The following is a 14,206-nucleotide window of genomic DNA, read 5'->3' on the forward strand; positions in this document are numbered from 1 at the left end:
TAGATAGATAGATGATAGTGGAAGAGAGAAAGAGAGACGAGAGAGAGAGACGAGAGAGAGAGAGAGAGAGAGAGAGAGAGAGAGAGGAAAAAGTAAATGAACGAGGGAAGGAAGGACATAACAAAGTACACAGATTTTCTACCATTGTAGGCAATAAAGATTTCTTCCAACAACCTAAGTGCATTAATATTAAAAATATAGGATAAAAAATGGCTTTTGCGGTATTTAGAATCTTCATGGAACTCTACCAAGGATGGAAAATGCCTGATCTAAAGTCCCAGAGATGGCGTCTGCCTTCCTGGAAACCATCCTCCCTGGAAGAGAGTGCCGTTGTAGCTGGGAAAGGATGTAGGCGTCCTCAGTGGAGGACTAGGAGTAGCATGGATCGTCTTGCAGGGATACAGGTCTGACCCCAAGTCACTGTGCAGGGCATTCTCTTGCTTCTAGGACGACAATGACTTTCTCTTACTTTTAACCACAATGGAGAGCTCAGTTTTATCAAATGGTGGCAGCACAGAGCAGTGTGGACTACAGAAGATGGCAGAGGAGCAGTGTCAGGAACTGGCCACTGAGGGGAAGAGATACTGGATATCAGAAAGCCCCTGTCTATCAGTACAGATGAAGCTGACTGCTCTTTCCTGTTTGTTTCTCAGCAAACTATCCCAAAGAATCCTCAGCATTTGCCTAGGTCTTGCACTTGTATTCCTGTAATGTACTTGCAAGAATACATTTCCTAGAAACCTTAAGAGCATCACCACAACAACGGTGAAGAAAAGAAGAAGGAAAGGGCAGTGGCGAAGGCAGCATGGACACAGAGACCTAGGCCCTGGGCAATGTGGAAGGCAGGTGAGGAGGAGAGCATGGGCTCTCAGCTGCTTTCTATGGTGGTCTCTATTTCATGTTTATGAGACTATGTAAGATGCATAAAGCTCAGTTGTTTCTATTTTTTGTCTCTGGAACTATGCAAGATGCATTTAAGCTTTTTTCTCAGCATATTGCAGAAGTCTTGCATGTCTAAATATAGATTTGTGTAATCATTGCAGAGTAAAACAGTCTCCTGAGTGCATTTATCACAATGCACACAGCCCATCCACTGGAGACGGGCTTACATTTATTTTCAGTTCTTATTAACAGTATCCATTGTAATAAATATTTATACTTTAGATAAATATCCTTGCTAGCTTTTATAAGTGTACCTGTTTTAGGATACATCTTTTGAGGTGATTTTGCTGGTTTGGAGGGTATCTGTTACATGTCTTGTTTAACTCTATAAACACACAAAGTTTAGGATGTGTATAAGATGACTCTTCTAATATAATTATTTATGTTCACTCTTACCATTGTTCTTGTGTCTCTGTTTACACAACTAGTCAAACAAAAGTTGGCTTATAATTGTTTTAAATTTTAATTGTTTACAGCTGGTGATAGTATCTTTGACGTCTCACACCCTTTTGTTTTCCTTTAATTGAAAGCATTGGGTAATTTTATAACCTATAGTTTAAAAATGTTATTCTTCACTCTCATAAATTATTTTTATTCCTTTCCATTCAGATTCTCATGTACTTTTGCTTTTTTACTTGTTGTATACTTGACATGTGAGAGTTCTAAGTTATTAGGAGAAAAAGGAGCTGTTACATTTCTCCTAACTTTGGAGCTTTGGTGGTGTATGTAAAAGTGGTTTAGAAAAGATGCAAGTTACAGTATGTATGTATGTATGTATGTATGTATGTATGTATGTATGTATGTATTATGTAGGTATTTCTGTATATATGTGAAGGAGGAGGAAGAAAGATATAAATAGATCTCTCTCTAACCAAACCTACCTATCTTCATCCCTAGGTTTTAAACAAAGCCTAAATTTTTAAAGATGCTTTTTCTCACTCTTAATTTTGGATGAACTTGAAATTAATGGTGAATTTATTAGCCAAAGTTTTTAGTTGCAATATTTAGAAGTAAGTCTATCTAACCCAAGAATGAAACGATATATTATAAGGCTGTAGAATACCATCTAGACTAAAGGATAATATTTATCAGAGAATTAGAGTATGTTTTGGAGAACTATACAGTACAGTGCCCATGGTTACCAGTACTTTAATATATGTTAACATTTCCTGAGGGCACATATGATTTTGAATTTACCACCAATATTTAAATGCATTAAATAATTTTTAAAGGATGGAGACACGAAATCTTTGGCAGGACTAGATACGTTTTGGACACTGACTATGATGGGACTTTCACCAGAGCACTATATTCTTGTTTCTAACCTCTGAAGTTATGTACATTAAAAATATTTATATTGTTTATATGCAGCTATACTTTAAAAAGTGTTTTTAAAGGGAGGCATGCGACAATTCTGGAGCTAGTTCTGTGGATAAAGGACTGGCAAGTGAGAGTGCTGTTCATAGTCCTAGATATCTGCTAAAAGTAAGGCAGGTATGGGTGCGGCCTGTATTGCTAGCACTTATAAGGCAGTGATCCTGCACATGCTGGATAGTTAAACTAATCTAGCTTGGAGAGCTCCAGGTTCAGTGGAAATTCTGTCTCAATAAATAAGGTATAGGACTATCAATGAAGATACCTGATGTCAACTTCAAGCCTCCCTGGGAAAACAGATGCATGTGACTGTGCACCCACATACTCATCGTGCATCCCATACATATAAAAATTGTAAGAAAGGATACAGGATATAGGATATGTCACAGGATAAATGGACAATGGAGGCATCAGAGGTTTGCTTAATGCAACTCAGCTTACAACATTTCCACTGTATCAGATGGACATATTTGAATAGCAGCCTCCCCCAACCCTGCCCCAGTGCAGACCCTGCTCTTTGCCACTGCCTGCCAGTGGGTGCAGGGGAAAGGGATGAATCCTGCCATAGAGAATGAGCAGGCCCTGAAGACTTCCTGGAGCTGCAGCCTCTCCAGTCCTGCCCTCTATTTCTTTCTTGCTTTAAATTCTAGAGTCTGATCCAAGTTCCGTGAAATAAAGATATTACTTTATGCTTGCATCCCATTCCAAGTGTGAACTAATCTGGCAGAAGGAATATTACAATTAAGATAGGTGCTGCCCCAGAAATGATAGGCATAGATGGTGATGAAGGTGAAGCCTGGCATACCTTTTTCCAAATGGCAAGCCAATTTCCTGAATACTGTTAGAATATCAGTTCTTCTCTCTACTGAATTAAAATGTCATTGCTATCATGTACTGAAAATTTATAATTCTTCAAGCCTATTTTTGAAGTCTGATTCTTAAAGAATATATAGTCATTGCAGCTTTACAATACACTTTCATATGTGGCAGTGTGAGTGTGAGATACCCTGCTCTTTTCTCTCTTTATGAGCATGCCATGGTATCCTCATTTAAACAGAGCTGCAGCTAACCAAAACCGTTTCCATTCTGTGACCATTTATAGGCACACAGCACACAAGTACTAAGAACTAGTACCCTTGACTGACCACTTCTCATGGTCTCAGATGGAGCATACAGTCAACACATATCATCTGACCTATTCGAAAAACATAAGAGATTCTGGGATTTCAGGCAAGTTCTACTGTACAATTTTGATGTGCTCCCAAATTGTATCTTAATAGAGGAATAGCCTCATTCACACATGTCTCCACTAACATAAGATTTCAAAATGTTTTCTTTGGTAGAATATATAAGTTTCTCTAATTCTTTTTTATTGATTATTTTACTTATTTATATTTTAAGTGTTGTCCCCCTTCCTGGTCTCTCCTCTGTCTCATCCCCCTCCCCCTCTATGAAGGTGCTCCTCTGCCTACCCACCCACTTCTGCCTCAGTGCTCTAATATCCCCCTACACTAGGGCATCAAGCCTCCACAGAACTGAGGGTCTCCCCTCCTACTGATGTCACATAAGGCATCCTCTGCTACATAAGCAGCTGTAGCCATGGGTCCCTCCATGTATACTCTTTGGTTGGTGATTTAGTCCTTGGGATCTCTGGGGGGGGGGTCTGGTTAGTTGATATTGTTGTTCTTCCTATGGGGTTGCAATCCCCTTCAGCTCCTTCAGTCCTTCCCCTAACTCTTCTATTGGTGTCTCCAGGCTTAGTCTAAGGATAGTCTTAGTCAGATGCTGGCAGAGCATCTCACAGGGCAACTACACCAGGCTCCTGTCAGCAAGTGTTTCTTGGCATCAGCAATAGTCTGGGGATTTGGTGTCTGCAGATGCGATGGATCCCTAGCTGGGACGGTATTTGGATGACCTTTCCTTTAGTCTCTGCTCCATTTAGTTTCCTGCATTTCCTTTAGACAGGAACAATTCTGAGTTAAAATTTTTGAGATGGGTGGGTGGTCCCATCCCTCAAATGTGGGCCATGCCTATCTAGTGGATATGGTCTCTACAGGTTCTATCTCCCCTTTGTAGGGTATTTTGGCTGATGTCATCCCCCCTGGAGTCCTGGGAGCCTCTTTCTTCTCTGGCGTCTGGGACTTTCTAGTGGCTACTCCAAGTTTCCCACCCCTTACTGCTACATATTTCTATTCATGCTCCTGACACTCTGTACTTCTCTCTGGCTCTCCCACACCTTATCCTGCCCACCTTTTTTCCCTCCCCCTCCTCTCTCCCTCCCAGGTACCTTCCTCCTTCTACCTCCTGTGGTTATTTGTCCCCCTTCTAAGTAGAATTGAAGCATCCATATTTTGGTGTTCCTTCTTGTTAAGCTTCATATGGCCTGTGAGTTGTATCATGTGTTTTCTAATTCTTAATAAGCCTTCAGGAACATTCTATTGTAACACATGCCTACATGCATTTATATTATCCAAACTTCGTTATTCTTTTGGATGTGACATGCACAAATACTAAATTTTGAATAGTTTTTAAGATTTATACTTTTGCTTCCTTTGATAGTTATAATTACATTAAGTTAAAATTTCAGAATATGTTAAACATTGGCAGAGGTTGTGGCCATCCTTAGTTCACTTTGGAATGTGACTGAAAGTTTATTTTTAGTGTATACTAAGTTTTCTTTATCATGACAGAAATTTAAAAAATTGTTGTGCGTTCTTACAAGACTGCTCAAAAGTCATCAAATGATCTTTGGAATTTTCAGGATCAATAATATTTTCTTATAGGGTTCATAATCGCCAGCATCTTATTGAGGGAATGTAGATCATTTGTTCCTTAGTACATGTCTACCCTTTGCAAGACAGTGCTTTCTTCTCTGCTTGTTTTCTGTTTACAATGTTTGCAAGGTTTTCAGACTTGGCTGAACTCAAGCTAAGGCCCACTGGAAGGATCACTTTCTAAATGGCACTATTTTCTTCCTCCTGAGCCACATTAGAAAGCCTCTAATGGTTGCTTAAACATAATTTTAGGGAAGTTGGTCAGAGGGCGTATGCATTGCCAAGTCAGCAGTTCCTCTCATTGTAGAGTTTCCTATTCATCATTCACTCAGTGGTTTTAGTTTCTATCAATCTTAATGCTTATCCTTGTTGATTGTTTTATCATACATTATGAAAAGACAACATATATCTACAATGTGTGTTTTTTTATGGCAGTTCAATTTTTCTATAAGATAAATTTATATTACTGTGAGGTACAACTTGTATGTGAAAGATGAGATAAGCACTTTATTTCCCATCTCTTACACTTTGTTAGGACAATGTGTTGGTGCCCTGGAAACTTACAAAAAAGAAATAAAAAAGTAGTTAGTGTGGTACTTCTAGTGATAATTTTTTTTAATTGTGCCTCCTGCTTCTGCCAACAGATAGTAACACAAAATAACATTGCTTTGTGTTAAAATGATAAAAAATGCCTTTGTAAGCAGTACTGGAGTGATCTGTCCCTGTAAGCGGTGGCCAGTCTTCATTCTGCCTGACTGATTTTCCTGTCCTGTTGTCCTCATTTATTCTTCTGGGGAGAACTCTGAGAGCGGAGCAGCTTCATCAGTCTCAGATTGATTCGAGTGTTTGCTTCCTGATTGATTGCTGATCACCTGACAGTCTTATATTTCTTCTATTTGCTGATTGAAAGTGTGTAGATTTATGTTGGGGAGAATAATTGTACATTTCTAGGATCCTCATCATTGGGTGCCTTGCATTCCTTTGGCAAGTATATAAAGATAATTGTTAAGCTTTTTGTATTACGAACTTTTAAAATTCTCTTTTAAATTATTTTTATTTATTTATTTATTTATTTATTTATTATTTATTTTTTATTATTTATCTCTAATGTTGTCCCCCTACTGATTCCCCTCTTGCACAGTTCCTCCCCCCATACTCCCACACCTTCATCTTGATAAGGCAGCCCCCACTCCAGTTAACTCCCCCAAACTGGGGCATCAAGCCTTTATAGGATTAGGTACATCCTTTCCCATGAGGCCAGACAAGGCCGTCTTCTGCTACATGTATGCTGGGAGCCTTGGACCAGCCTGTGTATGCTCTTTGGTTGGTGGCTCAGTCTCAGGGAGCTCTGAGGGGTCCAGATACTATAATTCTTCCTATGCAGTTGCCATCCCTTTCAGTTCCTTTAATCCTTCCCTAGGGGTCCCTGTGGACAAGACTTAATGTGCCTCATTCATTTGTTCAATCATTTTGATACTTGTTTTGAACTCATTATGCAACTGCATATGACTTGAACAACTGATCCTCCTACTAGTTCCCAAATGCTGAAATTGCAGGCGTGTACCATTACTCTCACCTTGAAAGGATTAGAATAAGAAAGGCAACCACAAAAGGATATGCTTTATGCTTCAGTAAATGCATGCAAGGTTGCAGGAAGATCACAGGAGGGATACTGGAACCTGATTTTGGAGACCCCTTTCCAGTCAAGAGAATTTTACAAAGGATCTCTGAGCTGAGACTTGCTGGATGGAAAAGCAGCAAGAGAAATCAAGGAAAATGACTCTTGTATGCCTAGGCTCTACTTTTATAGATCATGGTTTTTAAAATATAAAATATTACTTATGTCTGGATGGAAGCTTAGAATTAGAATACTTGTGAGATATGAAATTGGAAAAAGTAATTCAAGTAAGAGGACTTTAGAGTAAAGTTTGTTTCCTCAGGACAATGATAGGATTAAAGTGATGGGATTCAGGTGGGTGTTTAGAAAACTTCCTCTGACCCACAGTAAGTGCCCATAACATTTATGTAATGAAAGCAACACTGCTAATTCATTTCCATGCTTCCAGACATACAGTTAGCCAAGCAGCAAAGGCTAGCCTTGTACCCTGAGTCATGATTATTGTTTAAGGCTGTTTGACCTTATAATTAGTTCTTATTTACCAACTGTAGTTATCCTTTCCTAATATTTCCATGATGAACTCAGGCATCAGCCACATACTTCAAGTTGACTTGACCAACAGGGGATGTCAAGATCAAGGTAATCAAACATCAGATAAAATTGTTATCCTTTGGTGTCCCCAAAGACTTAGACTATATTCCTCAAGTTGCAACAGTGGCACTCTTAATGATAGACAGCTGTCTAAGTAGACTATAGACCCACTCAGTAGGAGGAAAATGCCTGATTCTGGAAACCTGACTAACTGCCAAGGGCTAGTAAGGTCGTGGATTTTAAAAGAGAATCATCATTTCACTAGACCATCATAATTCTTAACTGCATTCTAAAATTTATCCTTAGATACAAATGGGTATATTTACCTCCCAGTCAAAGAAGCATCTTTTTACAAGAGTGGCCATTGTAGAAAAGCACGATAGGTCATAATGTAGAGTAGAGCTCAATGGATTGTGGAGATCCTCATTCCAATTAAACACCTATAGCACAACTCCTGTACCTAAGATTCAGGGAACATCATGGAAGAGGGAGTGAAAAGATTTTTAGAGCCAGAGGACCAGGAAGTTTGCTGTGAGATTGTGTTTTATAGACATGACAGAGTATCATGGAACCTCAATGATATGGCTGCCTAAAAAGAACCAGAACGATGATAATATTTTTAGATATGTTAACATGGAAGGGGAAATTCTCATTGGGGTCTCACCTCCAGACAAAGAACAACAGGTAACATCACTTTTTAGAGAGGGAGATTTACACTTTTCCAGGAATGAGTCCCTAATTTATTATATACTGCAAAGTGGTCAGTCCTGAAATCCTATACACACACATAACTCTAAGTGGATTCAGCAAGTTGTAATTATATATTGATATATAGCAATGATAGAAAAGAGGTCATCACTTTGAGAGGAAAAAAGAGGGCACAGAAAAGGTTGGAAGGAGGGGACAGGGCATGTTGGAGGTAGGACAGAAAAGCAAGAAGTAAAGTAATTACATTTTATTTAAAAAATTAAGACTAACCAAAATGATTTTGTCTAATATATATTGGGACTGGTCTTTGGTGATATCAATTTGCACTCTTTTACGTGTGTGTATCTTAGTGTGTGTACAGGCTAAAGGTTGATTTCAGGTGTCTTCCTTAATCACTTCGTACTTTTTGAGCCAGGATCTTCAGCTCCAGGGATGCTTTTGTTTCTCATTCCCAAGTGCTGTTGTTACAGGTTTGTAATTTTGCACCCTGCTGTTGACTTAGGTACTGGGGATAGAACTCTGGTCTTCATGTTTGTGGAGTTAGCCCTTCACCAATTGAGCCATGTCCTCAGACCTCTGTGTTCTGGGGATGGAGAGAGTGTCACAGACTATATGGCAAAGACTAGATTTTGTGTGTGTGTGTGCGTGTGTGTGTGTGTGTGTGTGTGTGTGAGAGAGAGAGAGAGAGAGAGAGAGAGAGAGAGAGAGAGAGAAGAGAAAACAAGTAGTACTAGAAACCTGTTTAGATAAGGTCTAAGATAATGAAGCTTCCTGAATTGTAGATACTTCTGAAGGTACATTTCTTTGATTGGCAGGAAGAAATGGGGAAATGAAAAGAAAGAAATGAACTTCAAATAAAAAAATACACTTAGTTTCAATTTGGAGTTAGAATCGAGTATGAAAAGTGCGTACGGGCTTGGAATTTACTGAGTTTGGAATGAATATGAGTAGATGAAAGTTACTTCTAGATGCAGAAGACTTCTTGACTTCAGGAAACCCTGCTTTATGAAACAGTGTCTGCTATCAGTGGCTGCTCGAAGAGGCTGTGATAGAAAGAAAAGCTCAACTTCAGGAAAGTTGTTTCCCAGAAAGAGTCAAGCTTCCAGTGCTAGCCAAAGGCTAGGAAGCTCTAAACAATCCACTTATCTGCAACAGGAGTTAAAGCCAAAGAAAACCAAGGTAAGTAGCCTTCTTAGAAAAAGGTTGGATCTCATATTTTACATAAAATTATAAATTCACATCTGTACACGTGACATGAAATTAAAACCAATACTGTCTAGGGAGGGAACCAAGGTGTTTATTGGGAAGGAAAGGAAAGAGAAAGTGCTGGGAAGGAGAGCGGTGAGGGAACATGGTGAGGATGGGAAACATACTTGTATGAAAAAAAGGTCTATGGAACTCAGTAGTACTCAGTAAATAATATATGCCAAGAAAACATTGGCTGTGGCTGAGCTGACATGTCATAAGTCTGTAATACAAGTATATATTGCAGGGTAGGGGACACAACAAGAAATAGCTGTCATTGCTTGAATGTCATGGAAGCCTGTGATTTAAGCAATGGACATAGTTTTGGTAAATGCCATTTTAATACTTTTCCCTGAATATTCATGAAATTTTTAAAATCATAATAAAATTCCTAAGATAAGAAAACTGATATGATTTTATAAGTGCCTAAGCTATCACATTTAGTCTTCTTCTTCTTAGGAAAGGTTGATTGAGGTGAACGTATCAACTGTCTGCTATCTGAACAATTTTTGTAATATGAAAAGGTGGCAAAAGTTTCCTGTGGAAAAAAGTAGCACAAGAATGGCACAATTAAACAGATGAGAATGGCTGTGATCCATCTAACATTTATAGAAATTAAATGGGCCACATGAGCCACGGGGTCTATCTCTACTGCCCTAGATGATCACTACTGAATGCAAACTAAGGATTCTGACTTGGAATATGACTTGTTGAGATTCTAAGGGAGCCATGAGGCAGAAGAGACTACAACTTCCACAATTGTTGAGGATTCTCTAGTGCTGAGGTAGAAACCGAGGCTATGGTGTTTCAATTGAATCTGTCTAGAGTTCTGAGAGCTTAAAACAGCTAAGTAACAGTGTCTTATCACACAAACATCCTCTCAATTTGGGAATAAGAACTGAAACAAAGATCTCATATCTGCGATCTTCCCAATAGTCATCATGAGTTTTCAGAGTAGCAACGCTCTCTGCTTGGCCATTCTTTGCTTTCATGTGGTTTGAGTGAGAAGAGATGTACCACAGGGTGTCCCAGAGTAAATCTGGGAGGAAAAGGTGCCATTAAAATAATGAAGAAAAATGAGAATCCTCCCAGTGTTCAAAAGTCATAGAAATACATAGTAGTCAAAATATATCGCAGATTTCAGATATAGTGAAATTAAGGAAAAGGAGAGGGCTTGCCTTTGTGGCTAGAAAGAACATGTCTCAAGATGTTCACCAGACACATATGGGAAACCTCAGGGGACAGACCTCTGCTCCTGTGCATTGCTGTGAAGTTTAACATAGTAGAAAAACTCTGGAATATGTTGATTAATTGTTTTCTTGAGGACAAAGCTCCTTTGTTTTTTTTTTTTCTTTTTTTCGGAGCTGGGGACCGAACCCAGGGCCTTCCGCTTGCTAGGCAAGTGCTCTACCACTGAGCTAAATCCCCAACCCCGACAAAGTTCCTTTGTACAGACAGCTCTAGTCAGAAAAAACCAACCCTTTTCAAGCCAAACCACACCATAAATCATGCAAAAAATGACTGCCAACATCACATAAATAGCTTAGTTGCAATCTCTATTTATTTTTAGTTAGATGTTGATACATAGGGCTTGTCCCCAGCAAAGTGGTAACATCCAAATTTTTATCTTCAACTGCAAGTCCATAGGTACTTTTCCAAATGCATATATGTGTGTTTAGATTTCTGAATGTGAGTGCAACTGATTTTTGATCTCTGATGAACTGGCATTGAATGACTTGGGAATGAACTACACATCATAATCAATTAGTTAATTTCAAGATTGCTTAAAAAACAACTACTCGCCTACTTTTAGAGAGAGGAAACTTCTTTCAATTTTGTTTGCAAGAATTGTAAGTCACTGAGTGGAGAAAATCACATCACATCTAATTCCATTTGGGCCTGTAGGAATACACTGTCACAGTATCTAAGTTGTTTTTCTATATTATTCCACTATAGAGAATCCTAATCCCTGTCCATTCTTGAACATCACACACACACACACACACACACACACACACACACACACACACACACACACACACTCACATTTAATTAGCAAATATTTAAATTTTAAACTCTCAAAATCTTAGTTGACATCTTGGACCATGATCTTTTTTATACTATTTATTTCCAGTTGTTGTCACAAGCATATGACACAGCATGTCATTGGAATCTGTCCTTTCAGTGTTCTAGGAAGCTTAATGTTACTCATAGTTCAGGGTATTGGGGAATCAAGTAATAATAAGCATACAATGAACACCAAACTGTACTGGCTTATGCAGTTGGGAGTACAAAGTTACAGTTACAGTCTTGGTTATCACTAACTATATTTGCTTTACTGTAATGAAATTTATATCACATAAAAGTAATCAAATAATGTGTGTCTGCTTAAGTTGTGTTCAATAGATTCATAGTGCTCTACAATAACTTCATTTTGTGTGTGTGTGAGGGTGTGTGTGTGTGTGTGTGTGTGTGTGTGTGTGTGTGTGTGTGTGATAGGACTTCTGTATTGGTGCTGGGACTTGAGCCTGAGACCTCTGGAAGACCAACCATTGCTCCTAGTCACTGAGCCATTTCTCCAGTCCCAATAACCACTTCTTATTCACACCAAACCATTTTTTAATCATCCTCCAATAAAACTTTATAAACTAAGCAATCACTCCCCATTCTGTTATTTTACCAGCCTCTGCAAAGAGCAATGTGCTTTGTATATCTTACAGATTTACCCATTCTGGGACCATTTGTGCCTACACTGTTTTATTTATTTTCTGTAATCATTCATAGGATGGCATGAATCAATGCCTATTTCTTATTGTGACAGAATAATATCTCCTGCTATGATTATATTCAATTTGCTTACCCCATGCACATGATGGATATTCAGGTTGTTTTCACCTTCTAATTCCTGTAAACAGTGCTGCAATGAACGATGATGTGTGAATGAGTGTTTATTATCTGCTTTAGTATCATGGGGTACATTTCTAGGAGTGAAATTGTTGCATCCTGTGATCCTATTTGAGGAATTAAAAAGTACTTTCCACAGCAGCTTCAACCTTTCATATTCTTGTTTGTAATACACAAAAGTTTCAGTTTATTCACAGCATGATTTTATTTTCTCTTTTTTATGATAGCCACATAACTGAATATAAGGTGATTTCTCAGTGTGGTTTTGTCTGCATTTACCTTAGAACTAATGATGTTGGATACTGTTCAACTGGTTTGTTGGCCATTTGTGCTTGCTCTCTGAAGAAATGTCTGTTGAAGTACGTTGCTCATTTTTAAGCTGAGTTAAATATTTTATAACTTTCAAGTCATGTATTTAATTGACAAATATTTTTTTCCATTATATTGGCTGAATTTTCACCTTTTTGACATCTGTTTTGATACACAATAGTGTTAATTTCAATAAGTCCCAATTTTCTTTTCTTTTTTTTGCTTCATTTTGATACCATATCTAATAATCCCTAGTCAACTTTAAGGTCATGCAGCTCTTACATTTAGGTCAATTCATTTGACATAGTTCTTATGTATGATGAGAATTACAAATTTAATTTCATGCGGCTCTTCAGGTGCTCCAGCACCATTCTTTGAAATACTGTGTTGTTTCTCACTGACTTGTCTTGATTCAGTGTTGAACATCAAGTCATTATAGATGTATTGTTTTAATTTTGAAGTTTTCAATTTTTTCACAAAACGTTTTCCATCTCCCTTACTTTTTGATACTTTGACAGTTTAACATAAAATTTTCTCGTTTCATTTTGTTTTCAAAGCATGATTTGTGAATATCATTTGAAAATTATAAAGAAGATTCTGGAATAATTTCTAATATGTTTTCAAAATGTATTTGAATGAGTGCTTTATTTTCTTCTTCCTTTATTAATTACTTTATTAGTATACATTTCAAATGATATATCCCTTCCCGGTTACCTTTCCACAAAGCCCCTCTATCCTCTCACCCCTTTCCCCCATCCTCTTTGTTTCTGTGAGTGTGCTCCTCCACCCACTCACCCACTCCTACCTCACCACTCTAGCATCCCCCCTACACTGGGGCATCAAGCTGCACAGGACCAAGGGCCTCCCCTCCTAATGATGCCAGATAAGGCCACCTTCTGCTACATATGTGGCTGGAGCCCTGGATCCCTCCATGTATCTTCTTCGGTTGGTGGTTTAGTTTCTGGGAGGGTGATCTAGTTAGTTGACATTGTTCTTCCTCTGGGATTGCAATCCGCTTCAGCTCCTTCAGTCTTTCCCCTATCTCTTCCTCTGGGGTCCCCAGGCTTGGTCTGACGGTTGGGTGTGATTATCTGCATCTGTACTAGTCGGGATGTTTTCAATTTTTATAACAAAATAAAATATATTAAGACAAAACAAAAACTGTCACAATGAAGGTAGACAAGGCAAGCCAACACAGAAAGGGAGAAACCCAAGAGAAGGCAAAAGAAAGAGACCCATTTTTTTCATACACTTAGAAGTCCCATAAAAATCTTGAACTGAAAGCCATAATACATATACACAGAGGGTTTGGCACGGCGCCATGTTGGTCTCTGTGAGCTCATATGAACTTTACTCAGTTGGTTTAGCAGGCGTTGTTCTCTTGGTGTCCTCCCTTTACCTTTGATTCTTACACTCTTTTTTAAAAAATGATTTATTTATTTTTATTTCATGTCTTTCTGTTTCTTCTTCCACAGTGTCGCCTGAGCTCTGAGGAGACATTCCATTTAGAGATGTTGTGTTTCAAGGTCTCTCATCTCTTCTCTCCTTTCTCTGCCTCTCTTTCTGCCTCTCATTGTCTCCTCCCCCCCCCGTCTCTCTCTGTCTCTCTGTCTCTCTCTCTGTCTCTCTCTGTCTCTCCCTGTCTCTCTGTCTCTCTCTGTCTCTGTCTCTGTCTCTCTGTCTCTCTCTGTGTGTGTGTGTGTGTGTGTGTGTGTGTGTGTGTGTGTGTGTGTGTGTGATA

At 38.7% G+C, this 14,206-nt stretch overlaps 1 protein-coding gene across 50 annotated transcripts in view; it reads left to right on the top strand.

Moving 5' to 3' along the window:
- The first annotated feature begins 373 nt into the window (after nucleotides 1-373).
- Nucleotides 374-14,206, top strand: part of Cd226 (CD226 molecule) — a 94,936-nt gene continuing 81,103 nt past the window's right edge. For 13 of the 50 annotated variants that reach the window (XR_015642250.1, XR_015642239.1, XR_015642256.1 and 10 more), the window contains exon 1: nucleotides 8,878-9,186. Coding sequence is in view for 2 of the 50 variants with exons in the window: in XM_087592697.1 (XP_087448823.1) it covers nucleotides 834-846 (13 nt within the window). In the remaining 48 variants the exon portion in view is untranslated. 50 annotated transcript variants of the gene reach the window in all.

This window comes from Rattus norvegicus, chromosome 18 (assembly GCF_021556685.1).
Source record: "Rattus norvegicus strain SHRSP/BbbUtx chromosome 18, alternate assembly SHRSP_T2T, whole genome shotgun sequence".
In the NCBI taxonomy this organism is placed as follows: domain Eukaryota; kingdom Metazoa; phylum Chordata; class Mammalia; order Rodentia; family Muridae; genus Rattus; species Rattus norvegicus.